The sequence below is a fragment of the Mycteria americana genome, chromosome 5 (genome assembly GCF_035582795.1).
Source record: "Mycteria americana isolate JAX WOST 10 ecotype Jacksonville Zoo and Gardens chromosome 5, USCA_MyAme_1.0, whole genome shotgun sequence".
NCBI lineage: Eukaryota > Metazoa > Chordata > Aves > Ciconiiformes > Ciconiidae > Mycteria > Mycteria americana.
The window spans coordinates 9148810-9171093 of NC_134369.1; the positions used below are offsets into that span (position 1 = coordinate 9148810).

General features: G+C 40.1%; 1 protein-coding gene across 6 annotated transcripts in view; it reads right to left on the reverse strand.

Annotated features, from left to right (window-relative positions):
- Positions 1-2286: 2286 nt before the first annotated feature.
- The window catches only part of WT1 (WT1 transcription factor), a 39415-nt gene continuing 19417 nt past the window's right edge, over positions 2287-22284 (reverse strand). For 3 of the 6 annotated variants that reach the window (XM_075502065.1, XM_075502062.1, XM_075502067.1), the window contains 5 exons: positions 19366-19468; positions 17855-18005; positions 9876-9965; positions 8051-8143; positions 3215-4596 (listed from right to left, as the gene is read on the reverse strand). In XM_075502065.1, the coding sequence (XP_075358180.1) occupies positions 4475-4596; positions 8051-8143; positions 9876-9965; positions 17855-18005; positions 19366-19468 (559 nt within the window). In that variant the 3' untranslated portion in view covers positions 3215-4474. Of the gene's footprint in view, positions 3145-3214; positions 4597-8050; positions 8144-9875; positions 9966-17854; positions 18006-19365; positions 19469-22284 lie in introns of those variants that run through there. The other 3 variants (XM_075502064.1, XM_075502063.1, XM_075502066.1) reach the window with 3 other exon arrangements.

Consider the following 22284-nt stretch of genomic DNA (forward strand, 5'->3'; position numbering starts at 1 on the left):
TCCTTCAATCCCCTCTCTCCCCATAAAAGTGTCTAGCTGTCTCTTAAACTCACTTTACCATTTGCTTCCTTGACCTCACTTGGCAACTTATCCTTGTGTTTATTATTTGAGGTGGAATAGTTCTGGCTACATTCCTGGTTTTACTCTTAATTGTCTAATTTTTAGAATGGTGTCAGTGGGGTTGGGATTTGGGTTTGGGCTTTTTTTACCTCATCGCTTTTGTGACCAGGTCTTCTGTTTCATTAGGCTCCTTCGTGTCATCAGGACTTCCAATAACTGAAAGAATCCTAATGAATCTTTTATTGGGTCTTCCCAAATATTGCAGCTGGGCTTTCTTGTCCATTAGTGCCATTCTGAACTGCATACACTGCTTTTAATTACTTTTTTTGTTAATTGGCGGGGAGGGAGGGGGAAGGAGGATTTTCCCCAGGCAAGGAAGAGCTCCCCAACTGAAAAGCTGAGTGATTCTCCCTGCCTGTACTTGCCGCAGGGGGAAGGTACAAACAGGGCCCAAGCAGGACGGCGCAGTAGAACTTCTGCATGTCCTCTGGCAGCATACCTCTGCCTGCTGGTTGCCTTTGTGTACCCGCCTCGCGCTCTGAGGTGTGGGGCTGCAGGCACCTTCTCGGAGCCCCTCGATCCACTCCAGAGCCTTGTCGGGCTTTTGGACAAGGTGCTGGGAGCAGCTTGCTTACCATATTGGATTTGCTGTCAGGTCACACTGATGATGGGAAAAGACCGCACGTGATAGGGTTTTCTTAGTGCCTGGCTGGGGAACGGGAAGGAGGAAGAAACACTGGTTTAAGGCACCTACCTGCATCTTCAGGAACTGTTCCCAGTTGCTGTAAGGTTGGTTGGTGGAGCAGGGAAATGAATCCTACTGACATCCTGAAACAGATAGGCCTGGTTGGAGTGGCTTCTAAAATGAACGACTCGCCTAACCCACCACGGAGAGAGAAGTAAAGAACTACTTCTTTGCAAGGCCCCCTCTTTGCTTACAGGTATCAGCACCTGTCTGAAGGATGGACTGCCTTCAGGTTGGTTGCCTAATTGCAGCAAGATAACGTCTTTGTACCTCCTGTTCGGTGAGTACAGTCCGTACCCTTAAAGAATATGACATGCACCAAAAGTATGTCCATGTGGTTAAAATTTAGACATGTTAGCTCTCATGTTTTCCTAAAGTAGAAGGGACACTTTGCTGGTTTCACCTACCTTGAAAAAAACTGGTGCAAGTGAACCCTTGAATCTCAGCTCACACCATCAGAGAGAGAAGAGATCATGTCCCCTTTCCTACCCAACACATCTTTTACGTGATGAAGTGACAAGAAAAAGTAGAATTGTTATCTATATAATTAACATTCTCCATTCTGGGGGGCTATGGAAGCTACAGGACAGGAATAGTGTGCCAATCACAGTAAGACATTAACCATCAGCCAAAATAACATCGGTCACTATTTTCAGTCTAAGAACAGAGGGCAGAGGCATAAAAGATTTGCTCAATTAATCGTGGGATTGAAAATTTTCCAGAGAGCTAAGGATACTTGTAAGATATAATAGAGTGCAGCCCCCTCATCTTTCATAGGGAGGTCAAGCTCACAAATTCGGCCTGCTGAGCAGTTTCTGTTTGCCGCAAAATGAGGAATTGCATGCTGCAAGAACCAGCGTCTGGGGGCTGCTTCTGAGAAATTCATGTAGTAAAGCACTTCGATAAAGGTGGCTTACCTTGCTGATAGAATCCTGGAAACAGGGAAATGAAAGGGAGAGACATAAAATGCCGCTCATGAAAAAGACTGTAAAATAACTAGGAATAAAAATTATAAAAATCTTGTAAACATTTACCATAGTCTTCACTGTACTTGGCGAGTTGGGGGACGTAATGATCATCAAACAACAGAGTAGCAATAAGTACTTTCACTGAAAAAGTGGCGACAGCAAAACAAAGGGACATGCCCTGTCACTCATCAACCCACGCTTCATTTTTTGTAGCCATCTACCATTATTATTTGCCATGCAATTCACTAAGCAGCAAAACCATGCCTGTAGTTATTTACAGGTCACTGGAAGTCTGGCCTGTGCTGCAGTGGAGTTTTGGTTGTGTTTCACAAAAGATAGTTTTATTTATGTTTGACTAATGCAGGCACAACTGGAGGCTGATTTTTCTTTTTTCGGCTTTTAGTATAAACACTCGTGGCAGCTCCCTATTCTGGGTGCAGACTGAAAAACAGATTGTTTTGTAGTTGCAGAAGACTGCTGGGTAAATCACAGGACATTGTTATTGCGACTGAACTTTTCTCTCAAGAAAGCAGGAGGAGTTGCTTTATTTTTTAATTCTGTGCAGTTTTATGTACACCATTCGCTCCAAATATTTGATGTTTGCCACACTTGTTATGAGTTTCTCCAGAGAGATGCTGTCTTTTGGCAGCAAAAGATAAAGTTGACTGATACAAATGAGTCACAGTACCCCAACAGTAATTAACAGTGATGCAATACCCATGCGAAAAAGAGGACTTGAAGAATTAACTGTTGAGTTTTCTTGACGATGCAGCTGCACTTTAAGAGAGAAAGCTCAACCCATCATAGAACTCCATTGTGTACATTAGAGAAAAAAGCTTGGCAAGATACATTAAAGATTTTTGCTAAAGAGATACAAATATTTTGCAAGGTCAAAGGGCGCTGAGGCAGGCTGTACTTACTTCCAACGAAAAGCAGGCAGTATGACAAAGAAACAGTAATATTTTTTTATCTTCATTTTCACACTTCATCATCTAAGAAAGACTGTCTTTTTCAACCTGCTGAACTGATTTAAGCCACCCCAACTCTAAATTAACTTTTACTTAGAAGTCAGTCTATGACATCCTAATCTAAGAAGTTATCTGTGCTTATGGTTTCAGCGCAGTTCTACAGAAGGCCGGTACTGCTATTTATAAACTGGGTTTTACTATTCTATAAAGTTCTTATACAAATCTTACATGTCAAAAGAAAAGGAATAGTTTGGTAAGAAGACGAACAATTGAAGCAACTGTTTTATAGCACAATATGAAACTTGACACTGTTTTCTGCTGCCAGTATGATTCCCAAGTGAGATGGATAAATTGTGGTCAAGACCTGGACAGGTTAACTAGTGGTCATCAGTGCTGGTGGTACCTTTATATACAAAAAAAAAAATGGATACTATTGGACAGGGCATTTGAAATTTAATACCAGACATGAAACAAGACATCTGTTGGACTCTCATTTGTTTCTCTTTGAATGGGCTTTAATTGAAAGCTCAGTGAAAAATGCAGGTTACATTCTTAGTGTTATCAATAGTTTGTAACAGCAACAACATCAGAACAGTGATGCATCTAATATTTATACACTTTCTAATTTTAGATGTCTAAGAGCAATACATTATCAGATATATATATACACACAATTTCAAGCAATTAAAAGTAAATAATAAACCCCTCCTCCCAAAACCCTGAAACAATATATTTCCTTACACTAATAATGTCTTTTTCACATATACTTGACAAAGAGTCTTTTTAAGTTACTTATCTTAAGAGTAATCTGTTAATGGAGATCCTGGACCAGCCCCATTAAAAGTTCAGTTTTAAGTTTATACAGCTTGCTAGCCACATAACCAGTGTGGCTTTACATTGTAAACAAATCCCAAATGTCTACAATGATTGGAATTAGTTTTGTGTAAAGGAGATCTATGCGTCTCATGATAGAATAAATTTAAACCAATACATTAAAAAGAGAGAGAGAAAGGAAGAGAGTTATTTGACAAACAAAAGAGTTCTGGGGGATCAATTATGTGATTATTTAAAAAACAAGTTAACTTAATGGTAAGATTCTTATTTTCTGTACAGAGAGGCTCTGGTTCATCTAGCTTCAGCTGCTCTAGAAACACGTCCTTTAAAAAAAGTTTGGTTTGTGAAATTCAAAAGCAGAGCTTCCAACTTTAAAAGCTTGCCCTTTGGCAGTACGAGTAGAAAGTTTATCAAAAGTATCTCAGGTGATTGTTCCATCTCATTTTGTGAGGATAGCTGTACTAGCATTTGGAAACCTCAGCATGTGCACAGATGCAGTAAGCATAAAGCTTACCTTCAACAGGGAGGAATCACCCTACCCACTGCAGGACTTAAAAAGGTACAACAATATGTACCTAGAAAAGTTTTAGTGAAAATAAAACCAGAAAACTGGAGACAGACGTGGAAGGTAAGCACAGTTTATAGTAATCTTGAAACTGTGGCAATCTTGCTTACTTTTTAACAAAACTACAAATGAAAATCTCTTGAACTTATTGAATAGGAACTCGTGTAAGTCCAAATGGAAGACAAGGCTGAGCAGAATCCTACGGTTTAGTTAACTTGTGTCAAATGGCATGCGAAGACAGCTGCAGCTTTCTGACAGAGGTGATCGAAGATGGCTGATAAAGTTTGCAGTAGCTCATAATGTCCCATCTGGTTTATTCACTTGTTTGAACTGTCTAAAGGGCCAACTGCAGTTTAGTCATGTTCCTCTGGTGCATGTTGTGATGACGAACTAATTCATCAGACCTGGCAAATTTTTTTTGACAGCTGGGCCACCGGCAACTGAAAGGCTTTTCACCTGTTAACAAAACACCCTGTTATTAACTGGGTATACAGCTCGCCTGAGACACTGCTATTTGTTTTCTTTGTGCAGGGTTGTGAGGAGCCAGGCAGAGCCCCTGTCAGGAGGAAAGGCATCCCGGGCTGTCCTGAGAGGGTGTGGGAGCGCCCTCAAGTCCTGCTCACATCAGCGCTTTCTCGTATCTCCCTCAGCTGATTTTTAACAACAGCCTTTTCAGGTGACGTAGAACATTTTGCAGCGGTTCGCTCCTGAAGACAGGCCCTTACTGAACACCGTGTTGCCATGTCTATGCTACTCTCAGCTTTCGAACGAACTAGTTTAAAAGTCACTCTGGCACTCGCACAAGCTTCAGTCACACCTTGGACTGTGGTGCAGACGTACTGTTAGTCACTGTGCAAACTGTCAGTGACTGCTTAGAGCCTGACCTCAAGTCAAGGAGAGTTTTTCCAGCTAGTTCAATGAGTTTTGGCTGAAGTTCTTTGAAACTGGTGAGTGTAAGTGAATATGGTAGAAGCAATACAGTTCAGCATGAAGTCTGCTGAGCCAGACTGCAAGTTTCCCACTACTGTCTAAATAAAGTAGAGTCACATCTATGGGAGATGTTAAAGGCTCAAAATATTCAGTATTTTTCTAACATTCCCATGAGCATAATATTCACCAAAAATGACCCCAAGCAAAGCACATTCAATTTTAACAAGAAATGCCATCACCTTTTTACAGTTTAATCTGGTCTCTCAATTTTCTACAGTGTTTAAGTGGAATTTCAGGCCCTGTTTCTGATGCCGCAGGAATGCTGATGGAATGCTTTCATTAGCTCAGAGCAGTGCCCGGTGACTCATGTTTCTTTTAGAATTGCATTTTCTTTTTCTTCCCCCAAAATAGATGCAATATTTTAAAGTAGGTGCACCTCTGGGGCTGGGCTCTTCAGTGCTGTCTACGCACCTCGTACTCTTCAACTCAAGACACACTGGGGTGGTACGAGCTCACCTGGACACCTTCTCCTCTTCTTTGCCTCACACTTTGTGCATTTCACAAACATCCAAACTCAGGCAAAAGGGGATCTGGGACTGGCATAAATGTGTATTTCTGTTTACAAAATCCCATGCAATATATTTAAGGGGGGGGGTGGTGTTTAAAATCTACTTTATCCACTTAACATACATGCTGGCAAAAGCATCAACTATCTCACATGAGTGCATAAAACAGTATGGGACAAAATTGATCTGGTCAGAGCTACTGATAAAAATCACAGATTGTATAAAGTGGTCTTCTTTCATCTCAGCAGCATTAGCAACACCATCCTGTGAACTGATGCGAGTTGTCTATTACTGGCCAGTTTTTCACTGAACTACCACAGTAAAAGCAGCACAGTTTTGCTGTTTCACAAGCAATTCTGGTTGTCCTCTCACAACAGGGGGCGGCAATCTCTATTAGCTCTGTGCTGGACACAAATTACTTCGTACAGCTTCACTGTACAGATATCAGAAATCGTATTTCCATTGCTAAAATGTATATAGATATGTGGAATTTTCCTTTGATTCATTTTTTTGCTTTCTACAGCAAAGATTGCTGTCACGGTAAAATTGCTTGTGGAGACAAGAAACTCTGAATTTGCAGCTTAACAAATAGTTTGGCAGTTGACTTAAAATTAGGATGGAATTAGATGGGAGTCACGTGTGCTTTGCTTCATCAAGATTTAACATGGAGCAAGTTAACTTGAGCTAGGCGTTTTGTTGCAAAATTTAGGGGTATAAGAAAGAAAGAGGAATAAGGCTACAGGGCAAGGTGGAGATGAAAAATCCCCACCCACCACTCGTGCTCATTCCCCTCAGGATACGTGTATTTTACAGTCGAAGGAGCATGACACATCCAAAACCGCCGACAGGAGCATCATCGCAGCAGCACGCAGCTGGGCTGCAGAGCTCACACAGAACCTGAGCCAGTGGCAGGCAACAAGCCCACGCGAAGGTCTGTGCTATGAGGTTATCAGTGCTCAAGTGAGGCTGCTTTCAGCAATGAGTGCAGTGTGGGCTTGGATCACATGGAGCAAGAAAGAACTAGAACGGGGAGATGAGTTTCACTAGAAAAAAGAGAGCAAGTTCTTCACTGATTGAGCTAATCCGGGATAAAAAATTACTGGAGTCATGACAGTCATGAATTAGCACATCAGTTAGCAGTGAAATGTATGGGGAATGTGGTTTATTCTGACTTGCTAGCATGGGACATCCGCTTGCCATTTTGCCTCTACCAGAATGTTACCTCTTGCTGATTAAGAAAATATCTTTCTTCATGGAAATACACACAGACCCAGGACCTGCAGCTCAGCATGAGACTATTGGGAGAACCCAGGAACACAGCCATGCCCTTTACCATTTGCAGATTGCGAGTGCAGATATGGCCATTACTTGAAGCATTTATTTGGCCAGTGCCACAGAAAATGCCATTGTTCTCAGGTGAATCATTTCCTTTATTAAACTTTCTCTTTTATTTTTGAAAGTCTTAAATATGTGTTTTTATGGTCCAGAAGAGAAAAAAGAATCCTTAGCAGGGAGAAAAAGATTTTCAGGGTCCTTGTCCATCTGTACAGAGACTGAATTTAAAAGGTTAACGCCAGTATAGAAAACACTGTGACATCTAATAACATGTCAAAGTGCTCAGTAAACAATTACTTGGTAAAAATACCGCATACGTAGTGGAAGGGAACAGAAAATGCCAGTTCATAGGAATAATTCTAAAACTTAAAACTAAAATATAGAGGTTGCTGCGGTTGCTGCAGTTGCTCCTTAATGGTGTTTACATTTATGTGAGGGCAGAGTAGACTAAAAAGGCCTCCTATTTTTTCCCCTGTATTTATATGAAATACTATGGTTTCTACAAAAAGGTCCTTGAATATTTGAGTAAGCTTTTACTTTAGTGTCTGTCAGTGTGAGTTTGCAAAAGGCACTCCTTTTATCTTCTGGAGAGATTACAGTACAAGCAGCAACAGCAAGAGCTTTGCCGTGCTATCCTGCATTAGGCTCAACTGACACTTAGGAGAAGCATGAGTAGGCATGAATACTTTAGATTACAGACCTTCGGCTGAAGCTAGAATTAAAATTTCTGTCTTGTAGGGTTTTTTCAGTAAAGGCAGTAGATCAACTTGACATTTGTGGGCTGAGACCATGATGTTCATTTCACAATAGCTGACAAAATATATTTTGCCAAGCTGAAATTTCTTTAAACATGAAGGAAGAAAGCGTAGTTTCCAAAATCACCTAAATTCCTTTGTGAAAAGTGACTATGACTCTAGGGCAATGTAGTCACACTGAAAAATCAGCACGCTCTGAAATTCTTTCTGTTGTTTTGAATATTTAACTCCTGGTTAAGAGACTTTCTAATCATGTAATTTACAACAATACTGATTTAAACTTAAAAAATAATGAAATATAAATGTGAAGAAAAGTTTACGCACTTGTTTTACCTGTATGAGTCCTGGTATGAGTCTTCAGATGATCAGATCTGGAGAACTTTCTCTGACAGGTTTTACACTGGAAGGGCTTCACACCTGAAGAGACCAAAAAAAAAAATCTATTCTTATATCCCAACACCTTTTGGAAGGGTGAATGAAATCAGCTATTTCTGAATTTTCAAAAGCCTGGACTTTTTTGTACTAGTTACTGTAACTGCTCCTCCCAGCTTCATGCCTACACATTACAGAAAGTCATTAATCAAGCTACCATCCCTTTGTAACCTCCTCTTCCGATGTCTGGGTCTGAAGCATCCAAAGAGCACCATCATAAACAAACACCCACTTACACTGTTGGACTAAGGAGGATCTGCAAACATTGTTAATTCTCATCTTGTGGCTTGGCACTATTGGTATCATGTATGAGCAAATACGACATAAGAAGAATAGAGGTGCAGAGGTATATTTTTATATGCTCCCAATAAGCTTAACTTACTTTACACTTCTACTGCTTACTTTACACACCACACATAAGTCTTCAGGACTGCTTAACACAGATATGTTCTAGCATGTAGTTGCTAAAAATGTGTCATCCCAATAGAGTACTTTTACCACCAGCTTTCAGAGACACTTCCTACATCTCTCAATAACACCGTTTAAGTGGGATAGAACATCTTTAGCAAGACAAGTAGTAGGCAGAAATCCACCACAGAACAGTGAGTAAACCAATTGTCACGCCACTGCCTGAGATATAGGAAGACCCAAATGCAGCATCTTGCTGTAACTCAGTCAGAGGAGTACTCTGAAGCCCTTTCTCATGTTCCATGCAGAGTGTCCTCATGGTTCCACTCCCAGCTAGGAGGCTGGAGTCATCACCATCTCCTCTTCTGTGACTGAGAAGGGCAGCTGTCTCCCCTGTCAGTCTCATCTAGACCTCCAAGGACTCCTGAAATGCTGAAATGGGCTGTCTTGACATTTCCAGAAAATGGTGTATGCGCAAAAACCAACTTGCTGAATTTGGACTGAACTCAGAAGTAGTTTTGGCTGTCTCGGAACATTTCACCCAGTAAATGATTCGCTGAGAAAGATACACAAGTCTAGCTAGGACCCAGAGCCATTCATGACTGCTGCTGCCCTCTCTGCTGTATGCGAACTGCTATACACTTTCCAGGCTATTTGTGCAATCCAACCAGCCAGATCTTTGACGTTTCTCTCCCTGCGGCTCCTAGAATCCTTCTTCAGTTGGCAGAATTCAAGAAAGGCTCAAACCTAAGCTTAAGTGGTTTGCTGAATTAGGGTCTTAAGCATGATAGCGGGTGTAGCTTTTGCTTCTCCACTTCTGCTTTCCACATATAAATGCACAGTAATTCCACCAGCCTTTCAGGTTATGCACAGGCAGCATTCACCTGTTAGCATTGCCACACAAACATCAGAATACCAACAGTAGCATTTATCAGGTTACTCATTGGCAACTTTTTCTTGCAGAACTGCAAGAAATATATATTAAAATATATATTACACATTATTAAAAATAATATGTTCCCTATATTGGGGATACAGTATAGAGCAAACAGTTTCATTAAGAAAGTTGTTTCAAAAAGATGGCAGCAGGATTAAAGGGTCACCTATACAACCATAGCAGTGCTGAAATGTCAACAAAAAACCTCAGCTGCAGTCCTCTCCTAAAGCTAACTTCAAGAATTTGGCACTACAGGTATTGTGTATGAGCAGACACAACATCAGAAAAATAGAAGTTTAGAAGTATACTTTTTGGATCGCAATTCACATATAAAGATGAACTCTAATGAGTAGCGATGTGTTGCCAACAAACCTGTGTGTCGTCTTTGGTGCCGTTTCAGTTGGTCTGAACGAGAAAATCTTCGTTCGCAGTCCTTAAAATCACACTGATAAGGTTTCTCACCTGTAAAGGACAAACGGTTTATCAGAAAATGTGGCTAAATAAGGGAACACGTCAACTAGAATCAGAAGATGAAACATGTTACACTAAAAGACAGACTTCTCTCCTGTCTAAAGCAGTCTAGTGGTACACCAGGACTCATTTACAACTGTGTTGGAATCAGTAGGGAAAGGCTGGCATAATTCTACTGCACTGACACTGATCTTGAAACTGCTCACTCTAAAAAGATAGCCCATGAAGTTAAAGCTACAAAAAATTTCAGGTTGCATGAAATTTTTTTTATTGTTTTCTGCTGGAAAAGAACAGAAATGTCTTGTTTTATATTTCTCTGAAAACCATATTAAGTCCTTTCCACCTGTTTCAGTAATACATAATTTGTACAAGGGAACAACTTGCAGTTTGCTCTAAATTGGATTTAAAGCAAAAACTAAACAAATGACATCCACGTAGGTGGCAATTTTAACCACGCTAAATGAATTAAAAGAAACTGAGCAAAATTCAGCCACAGAAAAATACATATTCTTCCCCAAAACAGAAATTATGTTTCTTCCACAGAGCACCATTAAATAGAATTTATCATGTAGCTGCACACCGCCTGCAGGCAAGCCTATGAATTATTGCAAAGACTCATGTAAATAGAAACTCTTCCTCCACCTCCCATACAGTTCAGCAGAGATCCTCAGGATGGGTTTTCTCTGGCACAAAAAGAGAGATTCTGGCTTTTTCAAAAAATTAAATCCCTACAAGCTAGTCTCTCAAATGAACATGGTTTTCAATGCAAAGGACTTCACCAACCACATAAACATGCAAAGAGAAATGCAGCAATCGAGGAGCCTGAGGAAAGAGGGGAAACACTGCTGGCATGTAGCATATCACAGAGTTGGTAAAATTTGGCCAGCACAAAAAAAAATAATCCTTATGCTGTTACAGGAGAAGCTGTATGATTTTTTAGATCTGATTCGCATCTAGTCTAAGGCCCTTTGCACAACACTGGAATCCTGCAAAAGCCTCAGATATAATTACATTTATACCTACATAAAGTCTGGTTACAGTGCCACAGCCCTGCACAGAGGCCTCAGCACAAGAAGTAATGAAACATCTCTCACTGCAAGGCTGGGAGGATCCTGGGTTTTATCTGGAAGGTACAAACGAGACCAGCTGGGACCTGCTTTGTCTACCGTGGAAAGCTGCGATGTAAAACAAAGGGCCGGTAGGAAGGACCTAAAGAAAAACATCAGCTGAAGTGGGCAGTGGGTTTAATTTCTCTGGGTATATTTTTACACACATATCACTTTCATAAATCTTCACTGCAAATGTCTGCATTTCTGATTTTATTATGATAAGGATACGTATTCTGGCTGCACTGGTATTCTGAGATGCCAATGCAAACTAGTTTAGTTTAAAGCAGAAGCCTTCTGACCTAGGTGGTTTAGTTTAAAGAAGCAGCCTTCTGATCTAGGCTGATCAGTATAAGTAGCATATTAAGGACAGCATTCCAAATTCATACCGGTGTAGCTAAGATCAAAATTTTACAAAAGCAACTAAATCCACAAGAACAAGCTAACTTCCGGTGACAGTCACCCAAAGGAGTTTACTGATTCTCAAACCTAGGTGTGGACAATTTCCATGTCTGCTGTGCTTAATTTATTAGCATAAGGGATTAAAGTTGCCACAGGTGTTTGAAATAGTTCCGTACACTTTGACCACAAGGACTCCCTGGGGGGTGCCTGCTTTTCAGAAACCACTTACTTCCAAGGAATTCAGCCCTTTGGCAGATTTAAGAGGGGGAATGTCAGCAGAGCAGAATGCAGTGACAGGATGATTGTCTGCTAATTGCAATATAAACGCAGAAGATGGTTAAGGAGGTATTTGAATAAAACAGTATAGCGGGTCTGATGGCATGCACATGAAAGTATTTCTTTAAATCCTTTGAAATATAATCTTGATTAAATTAAGGACAAATTCAACCAATGCATATATTAAAGGAATCAATCCAAGATGCTTACACAGAGATATGATGCCACGGTGTAGAAAACAGAAAGCAAACAAATAAAAAGAGGCACAATATTTGGACGGAAATCCTAATTTCCCTTTCCTTCTCCATCTTCCATGTCAGCTAGCGCCAAGCAAAATGCGTGCCAAAGCCAACTGTCACATACCTGTTAACTCCCATAAGTTTCATCAGAGCAGGATGACAGAAATGTCCCAGATTAGAAAAAGTCTGTTAGTACCTCATTAAATCACTATACTGAGAGGGGTTAGAGCAGTGTCTAGTTTCCCCAGGCCAATTAAAGCCTCTCCAGTAAAAGACTAAAGTCTCTTAATGTATGAAGAATATCCATAATGCTGTCACCCTCCTATGTGACCACATACAATTTCCAAACAAAACAGGAGATGAAGATGAGGCTTCACCAGTCCTTCCACCTGCGACACGGAGGCTTCCATGATTAGTTACATTTCATTACTGAAAGAGGGCACACAAAAGAAAGGCTAAACTTAGTGCATAATGAAATAGTCAAGATGAGAGAGGACAGAGGGAATTGCAGTTCTTTTATTTAGGAAAATATTTAGAAAAAATAAAGCCCAACAATTGCAGAACAAGTATGAATCAGCCTTTGCACGTATTGCAATAAATGGTGCTAATAAAATAAAGCTATTTGCTCAAAAATAGTTAACTTAAACTAGAGGAAGCATGTACATTTCTCTGGAGCAAATTCATTTGCCCAGACGCATGGGAAAACAGAAATTCCTACTGCTGTAGCAGTTGCACAAAATATTCATAATCTTTGCATTTAATTAAGGAGTGCTGCAAGAGCAAAAGCCCACCGCTAACAAGAAAACATGAGGAGAGGAGGCTGATTTTGAAACCAGAGGCTGCAAGTCTGAATGAGAATCTGAAGGCTTGTCCATACTTCCTTCACCAATTTAAACCCCTTTTCTTGTATACCCACTTAATCAAACAAGCACAACCCCATAATCACAACTGTACCTTGCTAATATAACATTTTTCTATTCAATATAATTTGCTTTAGCAAACTTAGATAAAAAGTAAAATTCTTTATTTAGTAGGCAGCCTTTATAGGTACTGTTTTCTGCCATCTTCACACCGTAGTTCAGGCGTGAGATGTCATTACTGTTTTGAAACTAATCTTGTATTTTAAATACATAAGTATTCTTATTGTATGCCATAGAATTGAAAGTGTAAGAGCAGTCCATGCTGGGTGAGGCCAAAGGTCCATCCAGCCCAGCAGTCTCCCACCACGGCTCTCCAAAGACGCCTGCAGGAGAGCAGAAGATAGCGAGGAGGCAGCAGTACTTTCCCTGGACACTCTCCTAGTATCCAGCAGTTCATGAGTTAGCAACTTTCTAAGCCAAAGGTGGCTTTCTCTTTAACACTCGTCAATGGAGTTTCTTTCCATTAATTTGTCCAGTCGTTTCTGGAACCCACATAAGCTTTCAGCTTCCACAGTATTCTGCAGAATGGTATTCCGTGGCTTAAGTATGAAGGTCACTATTTCAAAGCAACATTAATGAAAGAGTGCTATCCTAGAAGTTACCACACTAGACGCTTAAAAGGAGAGCCTGTGCAATTCCCAGCTCAGGCACAGTTACACCCATTTATCAATTTATCATCTCTGTATATAGAGGACATAGCTCTGTCTTTCAAAGGTGCTGTAATGATGAACTGCACTAATGACTGCAAAGCGTTTAGCAGCACGGTGGCACATGCCATAGTAAAAGGATATTTGCTTTTGTCAAAGCAAAGAAATCATTGTTAGGTGATTAGCATAAAAATCATTATTAGACTGCATTACTTACACCCCTCAGAGCCTCAGAAATTCACCACTGAGACCTGAGTCCCCTACCACATAAAGGACAACCTTCCTGATTTACAGATTCTCATACTTCACCGTAGAAGCTCATATCTGCAGTTGAGCATATTTAGGCTGAAGAATATCCCTGGCAAACAGGCAGAGGATATTTCCTCTGCAGAGATGCTCAGCTTTCCATAAATCCAGTTTTTCTAATGTGTGGCACTGAACCCAAAGGGTCTCTGGCAAGAATGCTGATGTTTCCACCATAAATGAAATTTATGGAGGTCTAGACATCAATTTGTTTCTACAAAGAAGTCTCTGAAGTCTGCCACAGGATGACAACTCACATTAATTGCTGTACTGTTGAAAAGTTACATGTATTTTTGCATTTCATTTCAGAGGCCTATCTACTGCAGCAAAATACACCAAGATAAGAAAAAAGCCTTTTTGGCTGTATGTGTTTCAATAAAGGCATTGTTAACAATGGATAAGCAGTCTTGAAGGGTACAAAATGTCAACATATTTTCAACTAAGGCTATGTTGAAACATTGGTAAAAACTGATTACATAATCCAACTCTGTGTTTCAGGGCCCTGCTTGATTTTACAATACTGCAACTGGTGAAGAATGGAAGATCTGATGAGCCAGTCCTCTGTAAGTATCTATTATAGAAAGAAAAAAGATAATCAAGAGCCTACATTATTCTGCAAAGATACTATCTGCTGGTTTAATATTAGATATATGTAACGGCTTGTTTTCAAATCATGTGTTTGTAGTTTAAAAAATTGACCTACCACTACACTAAGAAAGGTGGGAGAGCTTCAAACCCATGAGTGAATCCAGAACCACCTTACAGGAGGACCAGTAAAATTTTACATTGGCTGTAGAGAGGTATACCAAACACAACCAAATTATCCCCCACTTGAGCTGAAAGCTGACAGCTCTCCTGTCTTTAGACTGGCTCATCAGGATTCCTCCCCATCAAAACACTGAAGCAGAAGAAGAGGAGACACATCCCTTTGTGTGCTGGTTTTGGCTGGGATATAGTTAATCTTCTTTATAGTGGCTGGTACAGGGCTATGTTTTGGATTTGTGCTGAAAACAGTGTTGATAATACAGAGATGTTTTAGTTGTTGCTGCACTGGTCAAGGACTTTTCAGCTTCCCACGCTCTGCCAGGTGCAGAAGAAGCTGGGAGGGGACACAGCCAGGACAGTTGATCCAAACTGACCAAAGGGCTGTTCCATACCATATGGCATCATGCTCAGTATAGAAAGCTGGGGAAGAAGAAGGAAGGGGGGACATTTGGAGTGATGGCGTTTGTCTTCCCAAGTAACCATTATGCATGATGGAGCCCTGCTTTCCTGGAGATGGCTGAACACCTGCCTGCCCATGGGAAGGAGTGAATGAATTCCTTGTTTTGCTTTGCTTGCATGCGTGGCTTTTGCTTTTCCTATTAAACTGTCTTTATCTCAACCCATGAGTTTTCTCTCTTTTGCTCTTCTGACTCTCTCCCTCATCCCACCGGGGGGGAGTGAGCGAGCGGCTGGGTGGTGCTTAGTTGCTGGCTGGGGCTAAACCACGACACTTTGTTTAGTAAGAATATTAGGTGTTACGTTTGCCAACTACTTTCTGGCTAATATGCTAATTCCATAAAGCCCAATTTCTGTACCTAGTAGAGAACTCTAGAATGGGGTTTTGGAGTTCATTGGGTTACAAACAGAAAGATGATCAGAGAGCCTAAGACACAGCCACATAATTATCAACATAAACCAACAGCCTCACTCGAGTCATACTGGCCCCTTAAGAAATCCCCTAACATATAAAAACAAGCAGGTGGAGAAAAGAAAGAAGGTGCAGAGAAGTGTGAACTGTAGCTACCACATGTGTTATCAACAAGACACACACATTCTTCATAGTGATGACTGATCTGCCCTTGGAAAAAACTGCTTTCCAAATTTTGCTTTTGACAATCAGCTTTTCCACACGCAGGAAACACAAATCAGGGTTAGACAGACAAAGACATGAAGTTACAAAGGAGACTGGAAATGGCTTTGCATCACAACAGTCGGTTCAACTGCCCAGGACTCCTGAAGAGCATGGGACTGAAAAAGACCATTATGGCCACCAAGTCCAGGCCCTCTGCCACAGCAAGCAGCCAAGAAAAAATGTTAACTCAGAAGTGTTTGTAGACTATCCACTCCAAATGTTCCCGTACAGTGTAGTTCGCCAAGCGCTCCCAAAAATTAGGACTAACAGACCACAGGAGGAGACAAGAAATGAAGAGCATCGTATTCTAAGCCTCTACAGCAGCTGGGAATTTGGTAAGTAAAATTTCTAGACAATAATCCTAGGAAATGGCTAGTACCCATACAACAGACTGAGGACAAAACTCTGCCAGCCTCATAAAGGGGAGAACTCCCTTCTGATCCTAAATCTGAATGCATCAGCCAGGCAAGTTACCCAAGCAATTCTCACACCAGCAGTGCACTATACCTTGCTTCCTCTCTTTAGCTGCAACCAACCTCGAAAACTTACACGGTTTTATCAATGGCAATGTTTGTATCAGCAAATACAAACTTTGGGAATCAAGTTGGCCTCTTATGGAAAGTAACTTGCAAAGGTTTAAGAAATAAATAACTTTTGTTGTTAAGACATCAAAATATAGTGGCAGAAAGATCTGGGCCCACCTGTACAGAAGAGATCTTTGAAGGGAAAAAAATGTTCTTCCTCTACTCTGTTCCACTATAGCGTAAACCAAGGTAGGGGCATGTATGACGGCCATAGTCCTATCCCCTATGTCTTTTGGGGTTTTTGTGACTCTACATGCCCAGATTATATGTGGTATAATTCTGAAAATCTTCTCCAGTTAAGGAAAAAAAAAAAAATGTAAGCTGAAGTCTTTGTGAAGCATCCAGAAATAATATTGTGAAAGCCAAGCAACTAAATGGAATAAAATACAGGACCAGAACAGACAAATTATGGCTGTTAAAATACAGAGTAAATCAATTTAGGAATGAAAGAAATAGTGATTATGAGAAAAAATCAGAACAGAAATGTTTAGGCATACTTGAGAAAAATAATGCAGTTAATGGATCCCAAAAGATCTCCAAATGTCCATTTCTCACCTACAGGCATTTTATGCAATTAACTAATGTCACCACATGGTCTCCAAAAGGAAAATTTTGCAACTACTCTTTATGAAATGTTAGACAATCTGCTAGGTCACAGCAGTATGGACTGCCTTCCTGTTGTCTGTTTCATCCCTTTGACCTTCCATCATATTAATGGCTAACTGAACATCCATATTTACAGATTTTATCCACAGATTTCTAGATCAGCACAGAAAGAACTGTCTAAATAAAAATACGATAGGCAATCAAAAAAATGCATAAGGAGCATATCTAAAGGTATGTCATAATTTTACATTTCCAACAGTCTAAATCTCCCAATAGGGGAAATAATTCTGTTTACTCTTTGGCAAGGTGCAGCAAGCATTTGATTTCCACATTTTGAGATGTAACTTATATTGCCTGAACTCAGAGAGAATCCAGACCTAAGCCTACAAATAACTGGCTTCAGGCTCAATTCTTCATGGAAAGATTCCATAGCAAGGAAGCTCATTTGCCAATCCCTGCCTCCACCCCCAACCAGAAAAAGGCTTACACAGGTGGACAAGAGGATGCTAAATGTCTAGGTTCCTCTTGCAGAGGAAACTTCTTAATAGTTAACAACAGTTAAGATGCGGAGCAAGTTTTGATGCTCCCAAATGGGGGGCACGGGAGAAGAAAGATGATTCACAGCTGTGAATGATGCCCTGTAACAGTAAGAGAGGGAAGGAGGTGATCTACTTGCTGTCAGCACTGCTCTGTGTTTTTCTTCACTAGATTCAGAGAGTCTTCTGCATCCAAAGGAGGGATTGCCCAGATGACAGAGCACATACATACTCATCTGACAGATTCTCACTGCCCCTGACCTGGCAGATCATTTCTTGAGCCTTATGCTATTTTAAAATCACCCTACCCACTTTGCTGTCCGGTGCTGTAACATGATTTATACCAATCCATGCTGACACTTACCAGTGTGCTTTCTGCTGTGCATCTGTAAATGGGACAACTTAAAGTATCGCTTGTTACAGCCAGGGTACGCACACATGAAGGGACGTTTTTCATTTGTCTCACTTGCTGATCGGACAAGAGTTGGAGCTACTCCTGGCACCCGTCGGACATCCTACAATGACAGAGACTTGCTAATGCAACGTGTATGTTCTCAAGCTTTTACTTAACATATTCAAAGACAAACAATCAGAGGCATTTCTCCACGACAAAGAGATACTTAAATATATTATACTGCAAACCACCAATTTTATTTTATTTTACATTAACGAATATAACCTTAGTGTGCCTTAATCTGTTCTTTGCAGAGTATTAAAATTATTTGAAGGTGAAATACAGTGAACTCTACTTATTAAATTCTCTCACTAATATTTATATGCAAGATTAAATGGGCCACATTCTGACCTCATGTATAATCACACAATCCTGGAAGAACACTCATTGGCATATGAAACAGTTTTAGGCTTATACCAGTGTAAGAAATAAGAGCACAAGCCAGAGTAGGATTCTCTTCTTTATTTTAAATACTCATATGAAGTTAAAAGACGGGGAAATTAATGTATTGGGTTAATACAAATTGGTAAAAACCAAAAGACTGTCTAGGTGGAGCTGGTGAATAGTTCAGTCTTAATGCATTTTGGCCACTGTCACAACATTCCACCAAAGATGATCTTCTCCTTCTGGGATAATTAACTTCCTTAAACAATGTCAACTGCTTACTTTTTTTCACTCAGCAAAAGCTGGCTCACAAGCCTACTTCTGAGAGCTTGCTACTGAATAATGACTTGTTAAACTATACAGAAAAGGAAAAGGAGAAAAGACACTATCTAAAAACATTCATGTATGTTGACAGCACAGAAGAGACAAATATTACGTAACGACTTTGCCATCAGTTTTAAGAAGGTGTATCTTTTACAGTGGTACTTATTGATGTGACTGTTTCAGAAAGGGAGGAAATTAACTCCCATGAATGGTAAGTTCCTTCCAAATATTCACTAATTACTTAGTCATTAGGAAACAATCACTTACTATATTTCATTTTGAGGAAATATGTTTGAATTATTAAAGTTTCAGAAACCCATAAAAGCAGAATGTGACCTAACACTTTCTTATGTATAGTTATCAGACATAGTCCATTGTAATCAGAAGCTTCACACAGCCAAAGTGATTGGAGCTAGAAGCTGGAAACTGGATCTTGTATTTTGGACCATCCTGAGAAGCTGCTGAGGAATAGTGCCTCACAGATACATTTTAGAAGAAGAAATAAACAATTTTAAATGACTGTGTCAGAAAGAAATCTTACATCATACTTCAATGGCTTCAGTGAAGTCCAGACACTTACGTAAAGCATTTCTTGATAACACAGGGAAATTGCAAATCAAGGATGGATTTATAAATACCAGTGAGGTAGTAAATGAACATTATAAACAGGCAGCAGTTTTACTTCCCTATGAAGAATGCCCTAGTATACTCACTTGTATGCCTCTAAAAACTCCATGGGTGTGTATTCTGTATTGGGCCCCACAGCTGTATAACATGGGAGCACTGTGGTTCTCGTTTTCATATCCTGCTGTATGGCTGTAAATAAAGAGGGGAATAATGGAGAAATTGAATATTTTTCAGTACTCAGGTCCATGTGAGAGGTTTCATTTCTTAAGTGGGTGATAACATATGCAGAGTTTGCTTTTATAGCCAGGATATCCAAGTTCAAATGAAATTCACCAAAGGAAGCCTGCTTTGCCTTCATATGGATCTGCTCCTGCTGGCACAATGCACTGACTCCATACATATAGCTATTAGTATCCATTAAGACAGTCCAGTAAAAAAAAATAAATTGTCATGATTGGAACTCTGATGTATTTCCACAAAGATTTTAGGTAAGAGGAAAAAATCCACATAGCAGCACAACTGTGTCATATGCACATGTACACGTTATTTATCAGTTAAATGTGAGGCTGGCTATTGCTAATATGTTTTGGAATGAGCAAAATGCCTCAAGTTTCACATTAAGTGCAGTGGATTTTTGTCAGCACTTCATGACTCAGATATTACCAGATACTACCAAGAAAGTGATGACATTTATAAGAATAGCAGTCATGTACTAATAAACAGAGATTACAAATCAGTGTCCAAACTATTTATCCCACATATCAGCTTGCAGGATGCGCTACAAATTAACCCTTTATAAAAATAAAATTAAAAAAAACAAAACCAGCCTATCCCTGCTAGGTATAAATTTTCAAGATTCCTCATGCAGCATCATGACAATAATTTTAAAAATCTGTAACCTTTGTTGTGTTTTGGGGGTGTCGCAACCATATTTTTTATCTCATTGTTCTTCAAAATCCTATGTTCTCCTGTCCAGAATGTTAAGAACATTGCTGTGTTTCCTGTTTGCAACCTTCTTAATGTCAACATTATGCAAATAAATTTTAGTTTTTATTTTTAAATGAGTATGTTACATTAGTGTGTACATTGCCACAGGTATTAATATACATTGGCAACAATAAGGGTTCATGTTTTACACTGCACTAGAAATTAGAAAGCCCAAAACAAAGCCCAAGGGCACACAGCTGGGGACAAAGATGGATACATAGGATGTTATCCCAGGCTTTGCCAAATGCTTGCAATAGCAATTTGAAGAGGTCCCTGAGGCCCAGACTCTCATTTCACTGGTCCTTCCTTTCTCTTCGCTCAAAGTTCATGTGCAGAGTAGAATTACAAGGAAGGTTTAAACCTCTTAAGTGATTTGCAGAACAGCCAGTGGAACTGGAATGTGGGAGATGTCTAAAAGGTTTGTGAACCTCACTAAACAGGAGGGAGCAGTGTTTGTGAACAGCTCTTACTGCAGAGTGTGGGTCGCATTCCTCATTATTCGTCCCCATAGCGGCTTCCAGGCTGCCACCTGGCAGATGTGTTCCTTTAGATCAAGTCCTTTGCTGCTTAAAATACCAGATTCAAATCCTGGCTCCACCTGGCTATTCATATCAAAGGCTACACCTTTTAGGAAGGTATGCTCTGTTTATTTCAATTTTCAGTGGCAAACAGGTGATCATAATGAAATAAGTTACAGGGTGGTGGCAAGAAAGTATTTCTGATCTGTAGTATTATCTGTAATAATAGAGGAAGGAAGATCCCATTACCTGATTGAAATGGATTAAACTCTCCTCTGCATATGTACCATGTCCAACTAAATAGGGTCTCCTCTCTGCTCAGGGCCCAGATGTGGCCTTTTGTTCCCTAATACAAGTAACAAATGACCATTTGCACAATTCAGGTTCCCCACCAGCATTGAATTTTCCTCTCTGTTGACAGGCAGCAAGTCATAGACGTTAAAAAAAAAAAAAAAAAAGGTTGAAAAGCACCCAACCCATGGTGACACCCATGTTAATTACAAATTAAACAGTGCATTTTAAAACAGAAATAAAATGAGAACTACCATGTATAAAGAGGATGTTCTGCTGTAGAAGCTATTGCTGATCTGTAACGTAGCAGCAAATCAAGGGTAAATATGAACTTCAGCATTAGTCACCCTGAGTAACCGTGAAACTTCTCATTCATGCCGCTGCTAGCAACCTTACACGTTACAATATACAAGAGACACAAAGTTAGATAAGAAGAATTCCCAGGACAGAAACTTTAGAAGGAGGAACAGGAATAAGCAGTAAAAGTTCATACTATAAAACACAGCCTAACTTTCCCTCCAAATTCACATGGTTGTCATCTCACAGTGATAACCATTTTTGTAAAGACCAGTCAGTTCTGAAATAATTCCTCCCAGGAATAAGAAGCAGAACAAAGACCCTGTCTGTGCCCTAAGAAATGGCCCTACAAATAGGAGGCATCCTCCAGATGATCTCCATCTCAATTTTTATTGCACAGTTGGGAAGCCTTCCTCAACATTCAACTTTTTTCATATTTCCTCCTATTACTTCCAGTTACACTTCACTAAAACTGTACATACAACTGTAAAGCCTTGAAGATTAAAACCTGTTTTCTGAGCCTCTTGACCCATAGTATACTAAGTAATGAATAGCCATCTACTTAACCAGCTCCCGAGGAGAGATGCTTTAATACTCAGGAACCCCTAGTTCCCATCTTACATTGGGCACATTTCCATCAACACTGGCTGGTACTCAGCGTGGTCATACGGATGATGACAGCAAAATGGCTCACGTGAGATTTCTTGGTTAAAATACTATTTATTCATTATGAAGCGCTATGGAATAATCTGACCTTCAGGGAGATGGAAATTAGCAGGTGAATGTTCTTTCCAGTCAGCAGAGAAACTGGACCATGAAGGAGGAGTTTTCACAAATGGTCGCTACACCACTGCTCTCCTGAACTTCAACCTTCACTCTGCACCAACAGTAACCTCAGCGTGAAATACAATT